This window comes from Channa argus, chromosome 14, assembly GCF_033026475.1.
Source record: "Channa argus isolate prfri chromosome 14, Channa argus male v1.0, whole genome shotgun sequence".
Taxonomy (NCBI): Eukaryota; Metazoa; Chordata; class Actinopteri; order Anabantiformes; family Channidae; genus Channa; species Channa argus.
Genome location: NC_090210.1, coordinates 20,383,582 through 20,405,044, shown reverse-complemented (window position 1 = coordinate 20,405,044; position 21,463 = coordinate 20,383,582). Strand labels below are relative to the sequence as shown.

General features: G+C 38.9%; 1 protein-coding gene across 1 annotated transcript; it reads right to left on the bottom strand.

Moving 5' to 3' along the window:
* Window positions 1–9,406: 9,406 nt before the first annotated feature.
* On the bottom strand, window positions 9,407–15,063 carry LOC137098866 (sodium- and chloride-dependent GABA transporter 3-like). The gene is made up of 14 exons (XM_067475554.1): window positions 14,349–15,063; window positions 14,123–14,257; window positions 13,820–13,957; window positions 13,530–13,617; window positions 13,175–13,307; window positions 12,944–13,078; window positions 12,542–12,645; window positions 12,325–12,449; window positions 12,077–12,189; window positions 11,852–11,989; window positions 11,637–11,739; window positions 11,302–11,402; window positions 10,824–10,994; window positions 9,407–10,516 (listed from the first exon to the last, which is right to left on the bottom strand). Exons 1-14 carry the CDS (start codon window positions 14,503–14,505, stop codon window positions 10,406–10,408), a joined length of 1,752 nt encoding a protein of 583 aa, XP_067331655.1. The 5' UTR covers window positions 14,506–15,063; the 3' UTR covers window positions 9,407–10,405.
* Between the last annotated feature and the right edge of the window lie 6,400 nt (window positions 15,064–21,463).

Genomic DNA, 21,463 nt, shown 5'->3' with positions numbered 1-21,463 from the left:
TCACTGGCAACCACAGTAAAAGGCCTGGGAGACCACAGGATGGATGACTGCGGAATTCTATCAACAGTTTGGTGCATTTCATCATTTCTTTCACAACATCTAGCCAAGTCAAGAAGACTCTTGAGGAGGTTGTTGTGTCATTGTGAAGTCAAGTCAAGTCTTTAATCAAAAGATGGCTTTATGAATGCAAATACAGAGGCTTCACAACAAGGTGCTGACCACTGGTAAAGCTCAAGGACAGAAGGGCCAGATTAGACTTTTTCCGAAAACACCTACAAAAGCCTGATGAGTTTTGGATTCATGATTCTTTGAACTGATAAAACCAAAATTAGCTTTTACCAGAATGATAAGAAGAGAAAACTATAGAGAAGAAAAAGAAACCGCTCATAATTTGAATCATACCACATCATCTGTCAGACATGGCAGAGGCAGTGTTATGGCATGGGCAAGTATGGCTGCCAAAGAACCAGGTGAATGGTATTTACTGTGATGACCTGATGGCCAATAAATGTAGCAGGAGAAATTCTGAAGTGTGTACGGCAGTGCACTCAGTTCATATTCCGCCAAATGCTGCAGAACTGATAACTGCTTCATATTGGAGATGGGTAATGACCCAGAACATCAAGCCCAAGCTAAACAAGAGTTTCTGAAGGCAAAGAAATGGGATATTCTTCACTGTCCACCTTGTGTCAACTCAACAGAACAGCTTTTTAATTAAGACCGAAAGCCAAAAGACCAAGGACAAGGCAGCACTGGTAATTGGTCAGGTCATTGGTGACTCTGGTTGTCGGTCAGTGTTTGCCTCTCTGTGTTTTGCCTGAGACAGACTCGAGTCCTGTCGAGTGCTGTAATCCATCTTTTATGATATATGTTGAAGTTAGAGACAAGACAAGTAGCTGGGTTTGGGAAGTAAGACAGTAAGACTGTCATGGTTATGATGGATTAGTGGAATCACTGACATTTGTAATGATAAAATGTCTCAGTTTCAACATTTGATATGTTGTTTATGTTCTATTGTGAGTAAAATATGGGATGATGAAATTTGCAAATAATTGCATTTTGTAGTTATTTATATTTTCCCATTGTCCCAACTTCTTTGAAATTGGGGTTGTATAACTGCTTTTAGTTCTCATTAGTTTACAATTCTACCTGCATTCCAGGTAGAAGAGAGCCCAGACTTGATGTAACAAGGTGCAAGATAAAAGAAATCTGAGGGACAGGATATACAGGGAATTACTAAACTATATGTTGTACTAAATCCTTGCACTGCAACTTACTTCTGAGACTTTTTTTTGCTACAATACGCAAAATCAAATTTTGCTAAACAAATAACAAGTAACTTTTTAGATTTGGCAACCTATGGCCTTTCTATCTTTGAAGCAAAACGAATAGAGGATTCTGACAGCAAAGAGGAGGAAAGAAGAAGAGCTAAGAAATCTCACCCAGGGACAGCAGTGATGAAGGTGGTGAGTCACTTATTTTTGTATGTCCACCTTTGTTTTCTTTGTTCAAAATGGAGAATGTTCAAACGATAACAACAGGCCTATAGAGCTCCGGATGTCATGTTTCAAATTCTCTTTATGCCGCTATGTAAGCAGGAGTATGCAGTGTTTCCCACACATACAATAAACCTGGGCGGGACTCCATAGTACATTTACTGCCTCCCCAGCGTGTTTGTCCACAAGTTTTTTACTCTGTCCAAGAGAATGACGACATCCGTGAATATTTAACTAGAGGACTTTTGCCATTTATTCTTCCCCACCTGTGGGCTATTTAGTTGCAGCTTTGAAAGGCAAACAGGGATTGATGTATTTAGGATACATCAACAGCAATGTTACCTCTTTAAATTATATTAATACAGTGACGTTAATCTCTTGAAAACAATCTAGACCCTTACCAAGCTAACTGGTGACTGAGCCTTTAACAGGCTGTTACAACCAGAAGACCTCTTCTGCTCCCTGAACCTGAAACTTGCTTCAGTTTGTGTAGAGGACGAACGGGTAAGTGTCTTAAACTAGTCAGTAGTGTTGCTGCACTGAGAACAAGCGTTTCTGAGCTACGTCTGCGTTGAAACTCAACTCAAGTACTTTGGTGATTTTATCATGAAAAACGAATAATTCTATAGCTAATTTAAATGAAACCATATTCCAAATGCACAGAATTGAGGGAATGTGGTTTGAAATGTAAAGAAACAATTTTATTTTCTCCAACCAATAAACGCTTACAACTTAGTTTAAAAACTTTAATGCATTAAACTGATGAGATCTTATCAAACGCGGAAAGGTTTTGGGTTATGTATGAATGAATGAATCACATTTGCTGGATTTATACTACGTAGAATTTATTCACACACACAAAAAAAACCCCACAAATTTAAAGAGGTTTATGTTTATGTGAAACTGCTAAAAAGGACCTTGCTTAATCTGTCACATATTTGATGATTATCTGTGTTTGTTATTTTTAAAAAACATGCTAAAGGAGACATGTTGTATTCAAACCTCAAATATATTTAGATTTTTTTTTAATCTGGAGAACTTCAAAACAGTGAACATACACAGTTTATTAAAATCTTCAACCCAGTGATCAAAACAGTCATTTAATTGAGAATTACTTCTGATTTGTCAATTATGTGTCTGATACTTGCACGTGTGTTGTATTTAAATGTGCTTCTAATTTTATAATAATAATAATAATAACTTGTATTTGAGTTAAAATAAAAGTTATTTAAAGAACTTTTGATACACTTTATTACACAACAAATCTATGGCCATAATTGTTCTATTCAACACCAAAATAACAGGTTTGTTTAACTGGATACACCCTAAGAACCAAGAAATGCTAAAAATGTTTTTAAGTTAAGTTTGAATTTCTGCTTATACTTCTATTAATTAGCAAAAGTTTATGTATCAACTGAAATGTCCAACTATTAGGACTCTGTGCATGTCCCCAGTTCCAACGTGGTCCCCTCCTCTCGCTGTTTTGAATTCTCCGTCTCACAGGCTGGATTGTCAACCGGACGACAAAGGATTGTCAAACGCTGGAAAAGAAGAAGGTGAGTAAATTCCCACAATACATGTGTAAACTGTGACTCTCACAGAGGTCATGTTGTTCAGCCACTGCTGAAATTGCAGGATGTTCTAGTTCAGTAAACATAAAATCAAAGTAATAAGGAAACACCGTAGTCCTATGCACATTTTTCTATTTTTGTTATGGAGCAGCTTTCATGGGATTTTTGTCCACTACAGTCTGATCAATGTGTAGCCTTTCTCAAATGAACCCTCAAAGCCCAGCAGAGCTTTCCACTGATTTATGTCTTTGTGGAAAATATCTACTTAAACACTGACCTGTTTGAAAGTTCCTGGTGTCAAACACATCTGTCCAACTGCCCACAGTGGCACCATGAGAACAGAGGAAAGTGTCATTGTCCATCCTAATGCGTACGCCCAGTCAGGGTAAATGTACCAGTTGTTGATCTTAAGATGCTGGTAGTCAACCAGGTATAAGATAAAGGAAATCTGTAAAAATGACAAAGCAAAGTTCACTGTACATAAATCATCTGCTGTCATCTGTTTAAACAATTCAACTGTAATCTTCTTCTTTTCCTTGGCCTGTTCCCTTTCAGGGGTCTCCAGAGCAAATCATGTGCCTCCATCTAACCCTGTCCTCTGCATCCGCTTCAAACACACCAACTAACTTCATGTCCTCTCTCACTACATCCATTAATCTCCTCTTTGATCTTCCTCTATACCTCCTGCCTGGCAGCTCCAACCTCAGCATCCTTCTACCGATATATTCACAGTCTCTCTGAACATGTCCAAACCACCTCATTCTGGCCTCTCTGACTTTATCTCCAACACATCTAACATGAGCTGTCCCTCTGATGTCCTCATTCCTGATCCTGTCCATCCTCGTCACTCCCAAAGAGAACCTCAAAATCTTAAGCTCTGCTACCTCCAGCTCTGCCTCCTGTCTTTTCTTCAGTGCCACTGTCTCTAAGCCGAACAACATCTCTGGTCTCACCACCGTCTTGAACATCTTTCCTTTCATTCTCACTGTTAGATTTTCCTCCACCTGCTCCCTGCTCTCACTACAAATCACAATGTCATCTGCAAACATCATAGTCCACAGATATTCCTGTCTAACCTCATCTGTCAGCCTGTCCATCACCAGAGCAAACAAGAAGGGGCTCAGAGCAGATCCTTGATGCAGACCCACCTCCACCTTGAACTCCTCTGTCACACCTACAGCACCTCACCACGGTCTTACAGCTCTCATACATGTCCTGCACCACTCTAACATACTTCTCTGCCACTCCAGACGTCCTCATACAAAACCACAGCTCCTCTCTCGGCACCCTGTCATACGCTTTCTCTAAATCTACGTAGACACAATGCAACTCTCTGTGACCTTCTCTGTGCTTCTCCATCAGCATCTTCAAATCAAATACTGTATCTGTTGTACTCTTTCTAGGCATGAAACCATATTGCTGCTCACAAATGTTCACCTCTGCCCTTAGCCGAGCTTCCACTACTCTTTCCCACAACTTCATTGTGTGGCTCATCAGCTTTATTCCTCTGTAGCTGCCACAGCTCTGCACATCTCCCTGTTTCTTAAAAATGGGCACCAGTACACTTCTCCTCCAGTCCTCGGGCATCCTCTCACTCTCCAAGATCTTGTTAAACAAACTAGTGAGAAACTCTACTGCCACCTCTCCTAGACACTTCCATACCTCCACAGGTATGTTATCAGGACCAACTGCCTTTCCACTCTTCATCCTCTTCAACCTCCTCCTCACTTCACTCTCACTCTCCCTTTCATTTTCCTCATTCATCAATCCTTCCATCTTCCCATCAAACTCCTGGCACCTGTCAATACATTTCCATCCTTATCTTTAATCACACTAACCTGCTGCACATCCTTCCCATCTCTATCTCTTTGTCTGGCCAACCTGTACAAATCCACCTCTCCCTCCTTAGTGTCCAACCTAACATACAAGTCCTCATATGCCCTTTGTTTGGAATTTGCCACCTCTACCTTCACCTTACGCTATATCTCCCTGTACTTCTGTCTACTTCAGTCTTCTCAGTGTCCCACTTCTTCTTAGCTAACCTCTTTCTCTGAATACACTCCTGAACTTCCTCGTTCCACCACCAAATCTCCTTGTCCACTTTCCTCTTTCTAGATGACACCCAGAGTACCCTCCTACCTGTCTCCCTGATCACATTAGCTGTAGTGGTCCAGTCATCTGGGAGCACTTCCTGACCACCCAGAGTCTGTCTCAGTTCCTCCCTGAAAACTACACAACATTCTTCCTTTTTCAACTTCCACCACTTCGTCCTCTGCTCTGCCTTAGTCCTCCTTATCTTCCTCACCACCAGCATCATTTTACACACCACCATCCTGTGTTGTCTGGCTACACTCTCCCCTACCAATACTTTACAGTCACTGGTCTCTTTCAGATTACAACGTCTACACAAGATGTTGTCCAACTGAGTGCTTCTACTTCCGCTCTTATACGTCACCCTATGTTCCTGCCTCTTCTGGAAGAAAGTGTTTACTACAGTCATTTCCATCCTCTTTGCAAAGTCTACCACCATTTGTCCTTCTGCGTTCCTGTCCTGAAGACCAAACCTGCCCATCAAATTCTCATCACCTCTGTTCACTTCACCTACATGTCTATTGAAATCTGCCCCAATCACCACTCTCTCACCTCTGGGAATGTTCTGAATCACTTCATCTAACTCACTCATGAATTTCTCCTTCTCTTCTCACTCACGTCCTACCTGTGGGGCATAACCACTCACAACATTAAACATAACACCTTCAGTTTCCAGCTTCAGACTTTCCAGTATCAGATCAACCTGTCTGATATTCTGTTCACCTCTAGAACATTCCTCAAAAACTCCTTTCAGGATAACTCCTACTCCATTTCTTTTCCTATCTGACCCATGGTAGAACAACTTGAACCTTGCTCCTATGAATATTAGCCAGCACTTCAAAAGTAAAGAGTTTAACATTTCTTTGGTTTTAACTGTAAAAGAAATATTTTTAATTTAAACCTTTCTTTACCTCTGTGACCAGAATGAGATGTATGAGGAACAAAGATGAACATATGACGAGGACAAAGATTTTATGCTTCACTGGGGCACGAAACATCTGGGGGAACAAGTCACTCACAGATGTGATAACACTCTCTACTGTAACAAACTGGGGAAAAAACGAAACGAGCAACTAGTGTGATTTCTGTGTCTATGTTCAGCTACGATGGATCAGTTTTTAGTCCAATAATCCTACATGTGTGTCAACACTCAACAGAATGAGCATCAGGAAGAAGCAGACAGACCAGGACTGGACCTGTGTATTAGAATTACACACCAGAATTGGTAGTGACATGCTATACAGTGTGTGTGTGTGTGTGTGTGTATATATATACATGTACTAGATATATATGTTTGGGTTTGAATGTTCACAATGTCAGAAGACTTATACCTGATTCAGCCACATTGTCAACACTAACACCTTGTTTCTGAGCCATGAATCCAAGTACAGAGAAAACTACAAATCAAGCAAAAAAACTGGTCGCACTGTTCAGCAGACAGAGCCAAAAGCAGTCTCTAGAGGTCAAGGTAGGACAGACCAGATAGAAAAGGGACATAAGAGTACAACCAATGTTCATGTGATATAAACTGGAGCGATCTGAACGTACCTGTAACAGTTGTTGTTGTAGTCATTGTAGCTCCCCAGAACATTCAGGGTGCCTATAGTGAGACTGTAGGAGAAGAATATCTGAGATCCAGCCTCAATCCAGACCTGTAATGTAAGAAACACAGAAGCTCTCAATTTCTGTAGCTGTGTGGCTCTGTGGATGGCAGTTTTGCTGATTTAGGTGGATGTTTTTTTTTCTCTGTGATAACAAAAAGAATCATCTGATCGTTGATTGTTGCATCTCTAAGATTATTGGTTTTTGTCTTTCCCTCCTGGTTTTTGGCTTGACACACAAATTGCCAAAACGTCTTCTTTTATATATGTCCTATGGAAGCAGTTTGTTTTAAATTGACTTTTGTTTGATCCAAATTCCTTATATTCTAGGATATTACCATAAAACTTTTTACCTCCAGGTTAGCCAGGTGTTTTATGTCTGGATACAGATAAAAGTAGATTCCTTCCCAAGCTACAGGTAGAGTCAAGCCCCTGATGAGCCTGAGGTGAGGAGATATTTAATATGTACATTTTAAAAGGCCTCAAAAATCCACTAAATGTTACATGCTCAGTAACTATGGAACCTAAATGTTTTTATTATTATTTAAAAAAACCATTGCTCTTTCCAAGTTTATTCCCAGCATAACATATTACAAAAATGTGAGGAATCTTCAGTGATCTAGAACAAACAGTAAATATACAGATAAAAGATAGATAAAAGTAGATTCCTTTCCAAGCTTCAGGTAGAGTCAAGCCTGAGGTCGCCTTGTCACTTGTCGCCTGAGGTGAGGAGATGTTTAAGAAATACTGTATATGTAAATTTTAAAAAGCCTAAAAAAGGGGAAATTTGGCAAAAACAAGCAATAATAGCATCATCCAGAATTGCGAACATGAATGCAGTTTCAGTTCAATCCCAGATAGTTGTCAATGATATATGTGTGTGTGTGTGTGTGTGTGTGTGCGTGTGTGTGTGTACACGGTCCAGATCAACAGTGTTTGCAGGAGAAAAGCCAGAGTCAATGGATAGAAGTACATAAGGTAGAATATAGAGCCGGGTTATGTCTCAATGGAGTGTGTTTATAATGAAAGAAGTTAGTACATGTTTTTAAAAACTGACCCTACATGAGTAGGTATTGGAAAACACACCTTTGAGTTTTTAGTTTTGAGATAATTTACTAGCTCATTTTTATAATTTTTTGGTGTCCTTTCGGCTTATCCCATGAGTTCAGTGTCGCCACAGTGGATCATTTGTCAGCATGTTTGTTTAGCACAGTTTTTACGCTGGATGCCCTTCCTGACACAACCCTCCCCAATTTCTACCGGGCTTGGACCAGCACTCCACAGCTGGGGATGGGGATAAATGAGGTATAACCCCTCCTGGAGTCAGTACAAGTTCCTTCAACCCAAATAAATAAACAACAATTTGTTATGGAAAATTGGGTTTTGTTGCATTAATTCTAAATACCGTTAAGGTTACTTATTCTAAATGTTATTTGGTTTAGTATATCAGTTGCACTTTAACGAGTCCAAAGATAAAGTACATGGTGACATAGATAGGTCAGTGTTATTGTGTCTCACATGTGTCAACGAAGACACATCAATAGATTAGTTGTTAATAAATGACCTTGCCAAATTGCTATTTGTTCATTCCACTAAAGCCTCTCATACGAGTCTCTTGATGCATAAAAAGTCTGATGTGCTTGGCGTTTTTTCAGGCCACATTTCCTGCAACAACCAGAATATATTTGGTTTTACTGGCCCACTGTCCTCTGTCTCCATGTCTTCTCAGATTTTCTGCTTTTCTTAATTCTCTGTTCATCTTAGGATCAAATATTGTAACTGTAGAGTAGGAACTTCACTGCTGTCAGGGAAAGACATCAAGTAACACTGCCCCTTACACTCTTCCCCACCTCCTCACCCTTCACCCAACGCTCCCCACTATTCAAAGTTGTAACAGTGTCAATGTCAATCTTTCTTGCTGCATTAACTGGTATCTCTTTGCCAAGCTGTGATAACAGAATCCACATTACACTTTGTTCTAACTTTGATTACACCTTACTTTCCTAATGTCAAAGACAACTGTCCAGCTGCCCACAGCAGCATCGTGGTAAGAGAGGAGTGTCATGCTCCATATGAGGTTACACAGCTAGTCACTATAATTAACCTAAATTCTGTGAAGGTTTGGAGATTCTTGGAAGTACTAGACTACAAGGTGTTAATCATTAAACCACTGATGCTTCTGGTATAACAAATCAATATGTCAAGGCATTTTTAGTCTACACCTTCCACTGCAGTTCAGTTCTGGAATAGAACTGCAGTGAAAAAAACAACACAAATAAATATAATAAATATAGCAACTTAAAATTCAAATAAGTCCATGCTGACCTGGGGTGTCGACAAAATGCATCATATAGCCTTATTTATAAGTAATAGTAACAATGGTGAAGATCTTGCGTCACTTATTTTTTATATCCAACAATGTTTTCTTAGTTGAAAACTTCGTCGCCTATTCATGTCACTATTTCTCCAGATTCTTTAAAAGGAGGGTGAGTCTTTACATCCATGTGTAAGTGCTCAATAGTAGTGTTGATTCATAAACTGGAAAGTGTAATGTCCAATCCATTCATTCCTAAATGTTGTTTTTGTTTACCACTGAAATATGTAATTTGTTCATAGTGTATGTGGTTTCCTTCCACATGATGGTCGCTCTGAAATGAAAACAAGGAAGAGGAGACGAGTCATCAAATCACGTACCTTTATAGACAACGAGGCAAGAAAAAAATTAACTGAAAACTCATCTTAACACTGAATCACATTTGTTATATTTATAGTTCATATAATTTATTCATGAATATATTCATATAATTTATTCATGAAAACCCCAACACACTGCAAATACTTAGTTTTTCATTTATACTGTACAATTTCATATGACACTGATAACAAAAATATTGATTAGTCTGTCGAATATGATTATGATTATTTGTTTAGTTTTTGCTTCTAATTTTGTTTCCACTTGTATATGAGGGAAAATTCTCTAAAGAGCTTTTGATGCACCTTATTACATTACAAATCTATGGCCATATTTGTTCTGGTCAAGTCCAAAATAACAGGTTTGTTTCACCGGATACACCCTAAGAACCAGGAAATGCTAAAAATGCCTGTAGAAACAGCAAAATATCGCAATAATATAAATCTCAATAACCTGCAGCATGATTTCTAGTTTAGTTATTTAGCATTATGTAATGACTCTGGATTATCTTTTTTCCACAGTGCCAGAGAGAGGCTGTGAGAGTGAGACGTATTCTGAACCTGAAAAGATGATGTTCAAGCCACCAAACATGCTCCAAAGTATCCTGACGCATTAAAACTATCAGCAGGTAGCAAAGAAGATGAGAAGAAAAGTCACATGAAAACCTGAGAACTGAGCGCTTCAAGTGTGTAAATGCCAGTGTATCCCATCTGAAACGTTATAAATAATTGGGCTCAAACCAACCTGCAAAATGTAAAAGTCAAATCTGAATAGGAGGGTGTCCTTACTACATTTTCAAAATGTAACAGCTTAAAATAATCAACTGAAAGTTTGATTTATTTGAAAAAAATCATAGGTGTTTTATCATAGAAGTGTTTTTAAGTTAAGTTTGTATTTCTGCTTATACTTCTATTAATTAGCAAAAGTTTATGTATCAACTGAAATGTCCAACTATTAGGACTCTGTGCATGTCCCCAGTTCCAACGTGGTCCCCTCCTCTCGCTGTTTTGAATTCTCCGTCTCACAGGCTGGATTGTCAACCGGACGACAAAGGATTGTCAAACGCTGGAAAAGAAGAAGGTGAGTAAATTCCCACAATACATGTGTAAACTGTGACTCTCACAGAGGTCATGTTGTTCAGCCACTGCTGAAATTGCAGGATGTTCTAGTTCAGTAAACATAAAATCAAAGTAATAAGGAAACACCGTAGTCCTATGCACATTTTTCTATTTTTGTTATGGAGCAGCTTTCATGGGATTTTTGTCCACTACAGTCTGATCAATGTGTAGCCTTTCTCAAATGAACCCTCAAAGCCCAGCAGAGCTTTCCAGTGATTTATGTCTTTGTGGAAAATATCTACTTAAACACTGACCTGTTTGAAAGTTCCTGGTGTCAAACACATCTGTCCAACTGCCCACAGTGGCACCATGAGAACAGAGGAAAGTGTCATTGTCCATCCTAATGCGTACGCCCAGTCAGGGTAAATGTACCAGTTGTTGATCTTAAGATGCTGGTAGTCAACCAGGTATAAGATAAAGGAAATCTGTAAAAACGACAAAGCAAAGTTCACTGTACATAAATCATCTGCTGTCATCTGTTTAAACAATTCAACTGTCATAGTTATATTCTGAAACTGTAAATTATTAAATGAAATTCATTGCATAACTACAGAGCATGAAATTTGTTTGAAATTCTATTGGAAATTACTGACATTTTTCCAACTAAAACTGAAAGATACATGCAAATCCACCAAATTCAGTTCCACTGCATTAGCAAAGGACAACTAACCTGAGTTCACTCCAGAATAAAATGCCAAAGTTCAAAGAAAGAGACGTTCAATTTTGTCTCACCGAGGTCAGAAGAGGAATGACGTATTTCCAGCACAGTTTGAAGAAAATGGATGGTTTCTGACTTGTCATGTCCTCAATGATGGTAGAAAACCGGTCAGCACCTGATAAAATATCAGATTGTTTACGTAGTTAATTTACCTATTATGAAAATTGAATTCAAATGTAAATCTAACAGGAACAGGCAGTGATCAGTTAAGCAGAGTAAAACAGTAAATTATATATAAATTATATAAGTACGTACATACATATTATATATATTATATATATATATGAATAGTCAAACGACATCACCAAAAAAGCATCATTTAGTTTATTGTTAAATAAATTTTACCCACCAAAAATCCAGCCTATAGCCAGACATTGACACACCGTCATGAAGTCCTGGCAGGCTCTGGTGCAACCATAATAGTCTATAAGTTGGAATACATAAATTCCCCCCTAGAGTGGACAGAGACAACTGAATATTAGCCAGCACTTGAAAAGTAAAGAGTTTAACATTTCTTTGGTTTTAACTGTAAAAGAAATATTTTTCATTCAAACTTTTCTTTACCTCTGTTACCAGAATGAGATGTATGAGGAAGAAAGATGAACATATGACGAGGACAAAGATTTCATGCTTCACTGGGGCACGAAACATCTTTGGAAACAAGTCACTCACAGACGTGATAACACTCTCTACTGTCACAAACTGGAGAAAGAACGAAACGAGCAACTAGTGTGATTTCTGTGTCTATGTTCAGGTACGATGGATCAGTTATTAGTCCAATAATCTTACATGTGTGTCAACACTCAACAGAATGAGCATCAGGAAGAAGCAGACAGACCAGAACTGGGGCAAAGGCATCATAGCTGTTGCCTGAGGGTAAGCAATGAAGGCCAGACCTGGACCTGTGTATTAGAATTACACACCAGAATTGGTAGTGACATGCTATACAGTATATATATAGTATATTTACTATATATGTACATGTAGTAGATATATATGTTTGGGTTTGAATGTTCACAATGTCAGAAGACTTATACCTGATTCAGCCACATTGTCAACACTAACACCTTGTTTCTGAGCCATGAATCCAAGTACAGAGAAAACTACAAATCCAGCAACAAAACTGGTCCCACTGTTCAGCAGACAGAGCCAAAAGCAGTCTCTAGAGGTCAAGGTAGGACAGACCAGATAGAAAAGGGACATAAGAGTACAACCAATGTTCATGTGATATAAACTGGAGCAATCTGAACGTACCTGTAACAGTTGTTGTTGTAGTCATTGTAGCTCCCCAGAACATTCAGGGTGCCTATAGTGAGACTGTAGGAGAAGAATATCTGAGATCCAGCCTCAATCCAGACCTGTAATGTAAGAAACACAGAAGCTCTCAATTTTGTAGCTGTGTGGCTCTGTGGATGGCAGTTTTCCTGATTTAGTTGGATGTTTTTTTTCTCTGTAATAACAAAAAGAATCATCTGATCGTTGATTGTTGCATCTCTAAGATTATTGGTTTTTGTCTTTCCCTCCTGCCTTTTCGTTGACACACAAATTGCCAAAACGTCTTCTTTTATCGTCTTCTATGGAAGCAGTTTGTTTTAAATTGACTTTTGTTTGATCCATATCCATTAAATTCTAGGATATTACTATAAAACTTGTTACCTCCAGGTTAGCCAGGTGGTTTATGTCTGGATACAGATAAAAGTAGATTCCTTCCCAAGCTCCAGGTAGAGTCAAGCCCCTGATGAGCAGTATCAGGAGCATCACATAAGGGAACGTGGCTGTGAAATATGCTACCTAGATAGAAGTAGACATTTTTACCTGCATATGTAACTTTAATTAATCTTTACAGTGGGCGATGCATTTTTAAACTCATAAAACATTTCCACTGACCTTTCCAGAAGACCTGACACCTTTCCAAATACTGAAGTAGCAGAACACCCAGCTGACCAGAAGACACAAAGCCAGCTCCCATCTGACACTGCCCAGCTCCTCAATACCTCCAGACATGCCTAACATTCGTCGCCTGAGGTGAGGAGATATTTAATATGTACATTTTAAAAAGCCTCAAAAATCCACTAAATGTGACATGCTCAGTAACTATGGAACTTAAATGTTTTTATTATTATTTAAAAAAACCATTGCTCTTTCCAAGTTTATTTCCAGCATAACATATTACAAAAATGTGAGTAATCTTCAGTGATGTAGAACAAACAGTAAATAACGTTATTTTCACAATGAGACTCACTCCCAGAATTCAGTTGCAGCAGAGGTGGTGTTGATCGCAGTTGCTGTCACATTTGTTGAATTTAGGATCTGGAGATCAAGACAAGAAGCTGGGTTTGGGAAAAAATCAGAATGATTGTGTAATAGTTACTGTGGAACTACTGTCATTCGTACAATGTACACACGCATATTATAACTAGCCTTTTATTACTCATATGCTGTATTTACATGCATCAACAAAAATCTATATATTCTAACTACTTTTACTTAAAAGTACTTTAATTTAAAATTATTTCTAGAGTCTAAATTTACCTGTATTCCAGGTGTTGTCACAGCTGGCCCAGGGGAGCTGGGCTTTGAAGGAGAACACCAGGTAGAACAGAGCCCAGACTTGAATTAAAATGTAGCTGAAGTCATAAAGTTTCATCATGAAAAATCCATACCCAATTCCTGGAACAACATTTTTATTAAAAATCTTCAAAAAAATGTTCATGTTCAAATGTTCATCTTTAAAAATGTTCAAACAGAAAGTCAGTTATGTTTTAAGGTTGGTAAATATACACAGTGTAATTTAGGCCTTTTCATTTGTTGGTTTTACATTTTAGTCGAACTCACCTTCTGCCAGTGGGCACAATTTCCTCCAGCAGGTGATGAATCCTTCCTGGGTGTACTGACCACTGGAAGTCTCCATTAGGAACAGAGGTATCCCACACACCAGGGCCAACAGACCATATGGCACCAGAAATGCACCTACAGTGAAGACAGAGACATGTATTCAGATGGAAATGACTTTCACTTATCTGTCATCAAAAAAAGTGCAGCTGATCTTTGTAATATTCACCTCCTCCATTCTTGTAGCAGAGGTAAGGAAATCTCCACACATTGCCCAGGCCGACCACGTTTCCTGCAACCACCAGAATATATTCAGTTTTACTGGCCCACTGTCCTCTGTCTCCATGTCTTCTCAGATTTTCTGCTTTTCTTAATTCTCTGTTCATCCTGGGATCAAATATTGTAAATCAAATATTGTAATCAGTCTGGTCCGAGTCCTTAAAAAGTCTTTAAAACTATTAAATTCAATGTTTTTTGATTAGAGCCTTTAAAGGGTTTAAAATGTAAAGTCAGATTGGAGAAGTCTTTTAGTTTTTAGTTAGGTCACTGCGGTAGCTGCAGCTCGCAAATGCAGCGCAGGAAGCACAAACATGAGACCTGAGACCACCAGCACGTTGGGGGGAGGAGGGGTGGGTTTTTGAACATTTTATCCCCGCTTCAAGGGCACATGTTCTGCTAACATGACCATCAATTCAACACCCACTAGTGCGACGCTATATTTAAAACAAACGTACCCTTCATGGTTAAAAGGTCACGGGCTGTAAACACGGCAGGGACAACTGGAAATAAAGGACAGATTAATCGAAAATTGCGTCGAGTAATGTCTTTCAAACGAAGGATGAGACGGTAAGTCGTTCCCAGCATGTTTTTGGCTGAATCGGATTTTCCCGTTGTGGCCGCGTTTTAGATCAAAAATAGACGTTAAAAACCGGGCTATGTATAGTCCGACAGATTTGGTCCAAATTAGGGCTAAGGTGGATGTCCGTTTTGGTCCACATTTAATTCATATTTATTTTACATATTTAGTATGTATGGTCATGCTTCAACTTGCTTACAAACCATCTAATGATGACAAAATACCGATTTTACGGTAACTGTGTTTTTTCTTTTTTTTTGTAGCTTCTGGAAGTTTTTTGTAGCGGTTGGATCTCATTCACTGAAACGTTAAAAGAAAACCTAGTACCAATAACAGTACAAAGCACAAATTACTTTGGTATCCATTTATACTATGTTATGTTGCTTTTATGCACAACAAGGAGCTAATGTGTATAATAGTTGTTTTTTTGGGGAAAGGATACAGTGAGCCCCGGTAATGCGCCGCGGGATACTCGCACTTGTAGCTGCGCTAACTTAAACATAAAGTCTTTTTAACAATTATCTTTTGATAAGTTTCATTCCCTTGATGTCGACAATATTCCTGGTCATTTTTTATAGTCGTTTCTTTTAGCTAAATTATATGGGAAACGTTTACCAAAGGTTCATGTCTTTAGTGCGGGGGGGGGGGGGGGGGGGGGGGGGTCAGTAGAAAGATCCAACGTCTTTATTGAAACGAGTGACCATCTATCCACCGCTTATCCTCTTCGAAGTCACGGGGGCCTGGAGCCTACCCGGCTGATGTTACGAAGAGAGGTGGGGTCCACCCTGGACTGGTCTCCAGTCAATCTCAGGGGCCAACACAGAAAGACAAACATTCACATTTATACGCGCCGATGAACCTAACATGCACGTCTTAGGATTGTGGGAGGAAACCAGAGTACCCGGTGGAAACCTGCACAAACGGGAGAACATGCAAACTCCACCGTCAAAGAGACCGCTAAGCGGTAACTGCAGTCCTAAGCAGGGTTTAAAGCGCCTCCAAGAACATCAGTTATTCATCATTGGGTGGTCAGATGATGTAATCTGGGGGAGCTCTGGAAAAGCATGTTGACCATGATTACCAACTCCATAGTGTGAGCGATAAGTAAAGATGACATCATCTGGAGGCATTTTTCAGCTAACAGTAGAGTGATATTTCAATATAGGGAAGTCAATGGGAAGTTTGGCATGTTTGCCTTTGCTACCTAACACTGTTTACACCAGCCACAACAGCAGGTACACCTGTACAATCTAATGCCATCCAATACCACAGCTCTGCTATGAATTCTAATTTGGGGCAAACCACAACAAAAAAATGTCAATGTCTCAATAACTTGTCATGTGTCCTTGAGCATCAATTACAGCTTTACAACATGCTGTCTCATGCGGTTCCCAAGTCAACTTATTGTCTGTTGAGACATGGCATTCCACTCTTCTTTAAGGGCTGCCCTCAGGTCATTGAGGTTCCAGAGTGCAGGGTTATGACTCAGCTGATCCCATAGGTTTTTTTTAGGGGATTCAGGTCAGGAGAAAGTGCATGCCACTCCATTTGAGGTATCCCATCCTCCAGCAGCCATTCCCTGATGATGTGACCCTGATGAGCTGAGGCATTGTCACCCATTAAGGTGAAGCTAGGCCTGTGTAGCTCGTGCAGGGGCACAATAACTGCATTATTGATGTAATTCAGGTAGTGTCGGCTTGTCACAGTACCCAGGGTTCGTATGGGTGCTTGAAATCCTTGAAAATGCTTGAATTTTAATTTTGTGTTTTCAAAGTCTGAAATGTGCTTGAATTTCAGATAAAATGCTTGAAAATGAAATATGCAGGGAACGTACCCAGTTACAGTAACGTTAGTAACTTCCAAACGGTAAAGTTACGCAAATGTTATCCCACTGCATAACCAGCCAACTTATGGCTACATGAGTATGCGGGAAAAAAAGCCTTTTCACATGGTTTTCAATCAGCAGACTTTCTCAAGCCTTAAGTTGGTTTCTCTTTCATTCTAAATAGCATGGCCAAAACATTAGAACCAGGTCGTAATTCACTCCATTATAACTCCACCAGCAGCTAGGATCTCAATAATAAACACATAGTAGAATTATCAACTTTCTGACACTTTCAACATGAAAAATAAGAAATGAGATGTTATATTTCTTGTTGAAGCGGTCGTATAGTGCACCTTTTTTCTTTATGTGCCACTAGTTTGTGTTGTTAATGCTGTTTTGTTTGTCAAATCAAGTTGTGCTTTAATTTGAAGAATACAAAATACAAAGAATAATGTTACTTTTTACATTTTTTGGTAACAAATGTATTAAATATTATTTGAATTATTTTAAAAATTGATGATCATTTTCATCAATTCATATCATTTCATATTTATCTATTTGTGCAAATATTTAATTTACTATAGCTGCATATTGCTGGAAAAGCTTGAAAATTAGCTTTGAAAGTGCTTGAAAAGCAAGTGCTTGAATTTGACCTTTTAATGGATGTATGAACCCTGAGTACCATTCACAAGATGTAGAGCAGTTCTGTATTGACTAGACACACCTGCCCAGTGTGTAACACCACCACCTCCACAGTGGCTGTGCATAGTTTTGTCCTTGATGTCTCTGAAGAGCTTTGGCTTGGCGGCCATCATTTCTACTCGTGGTTTCGAATGGTCTGACGTGAAACTTGGGTGCCTCCTACCTCCTTTAAACGGGCCTGGAGCTGAGTGGCATTCGTTATTCGGTTCCACAGGGCACTGTTCTCAATGGAGTGGTCCTCAGCATGGGATGTGGCCAAAGGAGATCCACTTCTATTCCCTTCGTGTAGCTATTTTAACCGGCTGATAATACTCTGTTGACACGCTAAGCTCAGTGGTACCTTCCCTCTGAAAACATCCTGTTCGCAATGGCCAGGTACTGCTAAACAATTGGTAGTTGTTGCCTTGGTCTCATGATGTCAAAATGTGAACAGCATGATGAAGAGGACTGTTTAAATACAAATGGTCATTGAACCAGGACATTTGGTGGTCGATTCATGGAGCAGACTTGTGGCTTTTGTGGTTAATCGCGTTAGAGAAAAGTGTGTCGTGCAATAAGTACTGAAACATTGAACAGTTGGACGCGTTCCTTCAAAAGGACAAATTAAGTTATAGTGCATTTTACGTGCATTCTGAAAAGTCAAATATGTATCTTTTTGTGAGTAGTGTTGGTTGTTCCAAGTGTGTGAGACAGCTTGCCACAGTTATCGGTGTATTTATTCAGTTTCCCACATGTAACCCCAGACTGACTTTATGATGTTTAGATCATGACTCATATTGACCGAGTGGATGTTGCCGTGAGGGCTTGCAGAAGAGTTTTCCAATATGTAAACGCTCATGGAAGAGAAAACTGGCAAAAAGGAAGTAAAACTAAACCTCCTAAAACATCAAGATGTTGGGATTAGATGGGTGATACGACATGATTTTCAGGTAGGCTTGAATGGCTTTGGTATATCCTGCATGCAACCTTGCTGCATAGATAAGGAATATCTGGCTGCAACAACAGCAGCCTACCAAGGGTCATGAACTGCACTATGAACTCACAGTAACGGTATAAACATTTGGTTTTGGCTACATGTGAGTAGCACCAAGTTAGGAATAACTCTCCAACCTGTAAATATCATGAAATCCCCAGACTTGCGTATCCTTGTTATTCATAATTTAGTTTTCTTCTTCATATTGGTATTTTGTTACTTCCACCACTCTTGACCTTGCTGCATGATTGTGTTTTTGTGTTTTATGAGTTCCTGTTTTTTGGGTTCATCTACAGTGATGAACATGGCCTTTGTATTGGATTAAATATATACTACAATGTGTGAAGAATTGAAACAACTAGTAACTAACAAGAAATGTTTCCTGTGTACCCTTATACTCCAATTGTATGATATGTTACACTGAGACACATGTGCACTTCATGCAATAACCGGAATATACTGTATTCGGCTTTACTGCCCCCTGTCGCCAACACATGTATATATTTTTCAGATTTATCTCTGTTCATCCAAAAATTGGGCAATGCATCAATATATTCATGCATGCATGAAAATTACAAATTACATATTTATTCAAAACTCATTTTCAATAAGACATTTTCAAAGTTCTTAACTTTTCAATAACTCATGATGAGAATGAGTATTTGTGATTGTATCGGTAAATGGATGCTGAGGTTGGAGCTGCCAGGAAGGAGGTCTAGAGGAAGATCAAAGAGGAGATTTATGGATGTAGTGAGAGAGGACATGAAGTTAGTTGGTGTGAGAGAAGAGGATCCAGAGGACAGGGACAGGGACCCCTGAAAGGGAACAAAGGGAACATTGTATGTATATTTTCAAAATACATACAATAAACAAAGATCTAAAGTATAGAGAAGTAATGCATAGACAAATAATGGTTACATACACTATATTGCCAAAAGTATTCGCTCACCTGCCTTTAGACCCATATGAACTTTAGTGACATCCCATTCTTAATCCATAAGGTTTAATATGACGTCGGCCCACCCTCTGCAGCTATAACAGCTTCAACTCTTCTGGGAAGGCTTTCCACAAGGTTTAGGAGTGTGTTTATGAAATACATAATACACAGTGCTCGCAGTCTTCGCTCTAATTCATCCCAAAGGTGTTTTGTCGGGTTGAGGTCAGGACTCTGTGGAGGCCAGTCAAGTTCTTCCACACCAAACTCACTCATCCATGTCTTTGTGCACCTGAATTCATTTATTTGGATGGGTGAGCGAATACTTTTGAAATATAGTGTATATGCAGTTGAAGTAATGATAACTAAACAGCAAGGCCAGTTCATAAGCTGACTTAGAACCTTTTATTAGGATAGTCTCAACCATATGAATCAATACCATAAATGAACACCTAGGGCTGTTTTTGTTTTTCTAAAGCAAAGTGGCAGGTAAATGATATCTATCAATGATAAACGCTAGACAATACGGTCTTCATGCACTTGTTGCTCTCAGCTAGACTTCCCTGTTAGGTCACACAACAGCACCACACCCTTTTTGCTCCTTTTTTAAACACAAAAGTGGGGCAGCAGAACTGGTATTTGGATTAGCTAAGCACTCTAACATGAAAAAGGATATCCTTCACTGTTTTAGGGAGTGGTCAGAAAATGTCCCCAGTTACTCAGGCTTCGCCCTGGCTTTCGCTCCATTTTGACATGTGTTGAATGAGATCAGATGTGATGCATTTTTATTAACAGGAGGTCTCACAGCTGCAGCTCCCACAGAGTCTGAACCGACAGCTGAGTCACAGGCTACAGACAAATCTGCTTTTCAGTGTAACAAAAGCTCAAGTTTTTATTTAATTTCCCACACATCCTGCTTCTGAATGGATGTGAAAAAATGAACAGTGGTGCTATGGAGGTTATACACTCATGTATTCTACATTTTCAGCGGATCAGACTTCTGTTTTTCTCCCAGGTATAAGTTAAACTGCAACTTCACGTGTTTTTAACTTATGGTTCAACCTGGGGAAAACATGTATGAATGTTAATAAATTATCTCTTTTCTCTACACCTTGGAAAGGTTGCCAGCCTCTCTATACGATATATTTACTTCTCCCTGGGACATTCTACCTAAGGTTGTACTCTGGAGGATTTATGGAGGAGCATGTTGAGCGACACCACAGCTTCTATAATAACCTCTGTAATATGACCAACCAGATTACATCATTTGAACTGAAAAAACTCTTTAGATGACCTGGAGGTTTTTTCCATCTACAGTGTTTTTATTCTTATTCTTCTTTGTTCCACATGTGGAGCAAAACACCAAGACAGAGATTCGGTTTTTGACAAGCCAGTTGGAAAAATTAATATAAACCTCTGAAGTACAATTCATCAGGTACATCCTTCTAAAACAGTTTTAGCATTATAATCTTCGTGGATTTATTGCAGGACAGCTGTATTACATTGTATTAGTTTTAGCTAGGTTACCTAGGTTATAATAAAGAAATATTTATTTTATCTTAGCACAGACTGCAGATGGAAACCAAGTAGCTTAAAGCAAGTAGCTTATTTAAGTACAATATGTATAGCCAAGATTTTAATTGGTTTTTGTTTTTTGATGAATTTCACAGGAAGTTATACCATGGGACCCCCAACATATGTCTTTTTACAGAAAACAAAATAATCATCAACTAAATAAAAAAAACATTAGGATTATTAGAAATTAATAAAAAAAAAATCATGTTCAGAATGTGAGTGTGAATGGTTGTCTGTCTGTGTACTTGCCCTTTGGCAGCTGTTATAGGCAAAGTTTGCCTCTCTGGTGTTTAGGGTTATGAAAATAAACCTGAGAATTAGAATTTTAAACCTTACTACAAAAAGGAGGAAATAAGAATTTTAAGTGATCTAAATTAATTTATTAACTGATCAACTTAATATAAGATCGTCATTGTTTGTGTTATACAATATATGTTTGTGTTATTAAACGTGATGATTGGGTATCTTTTTTTAAAGGC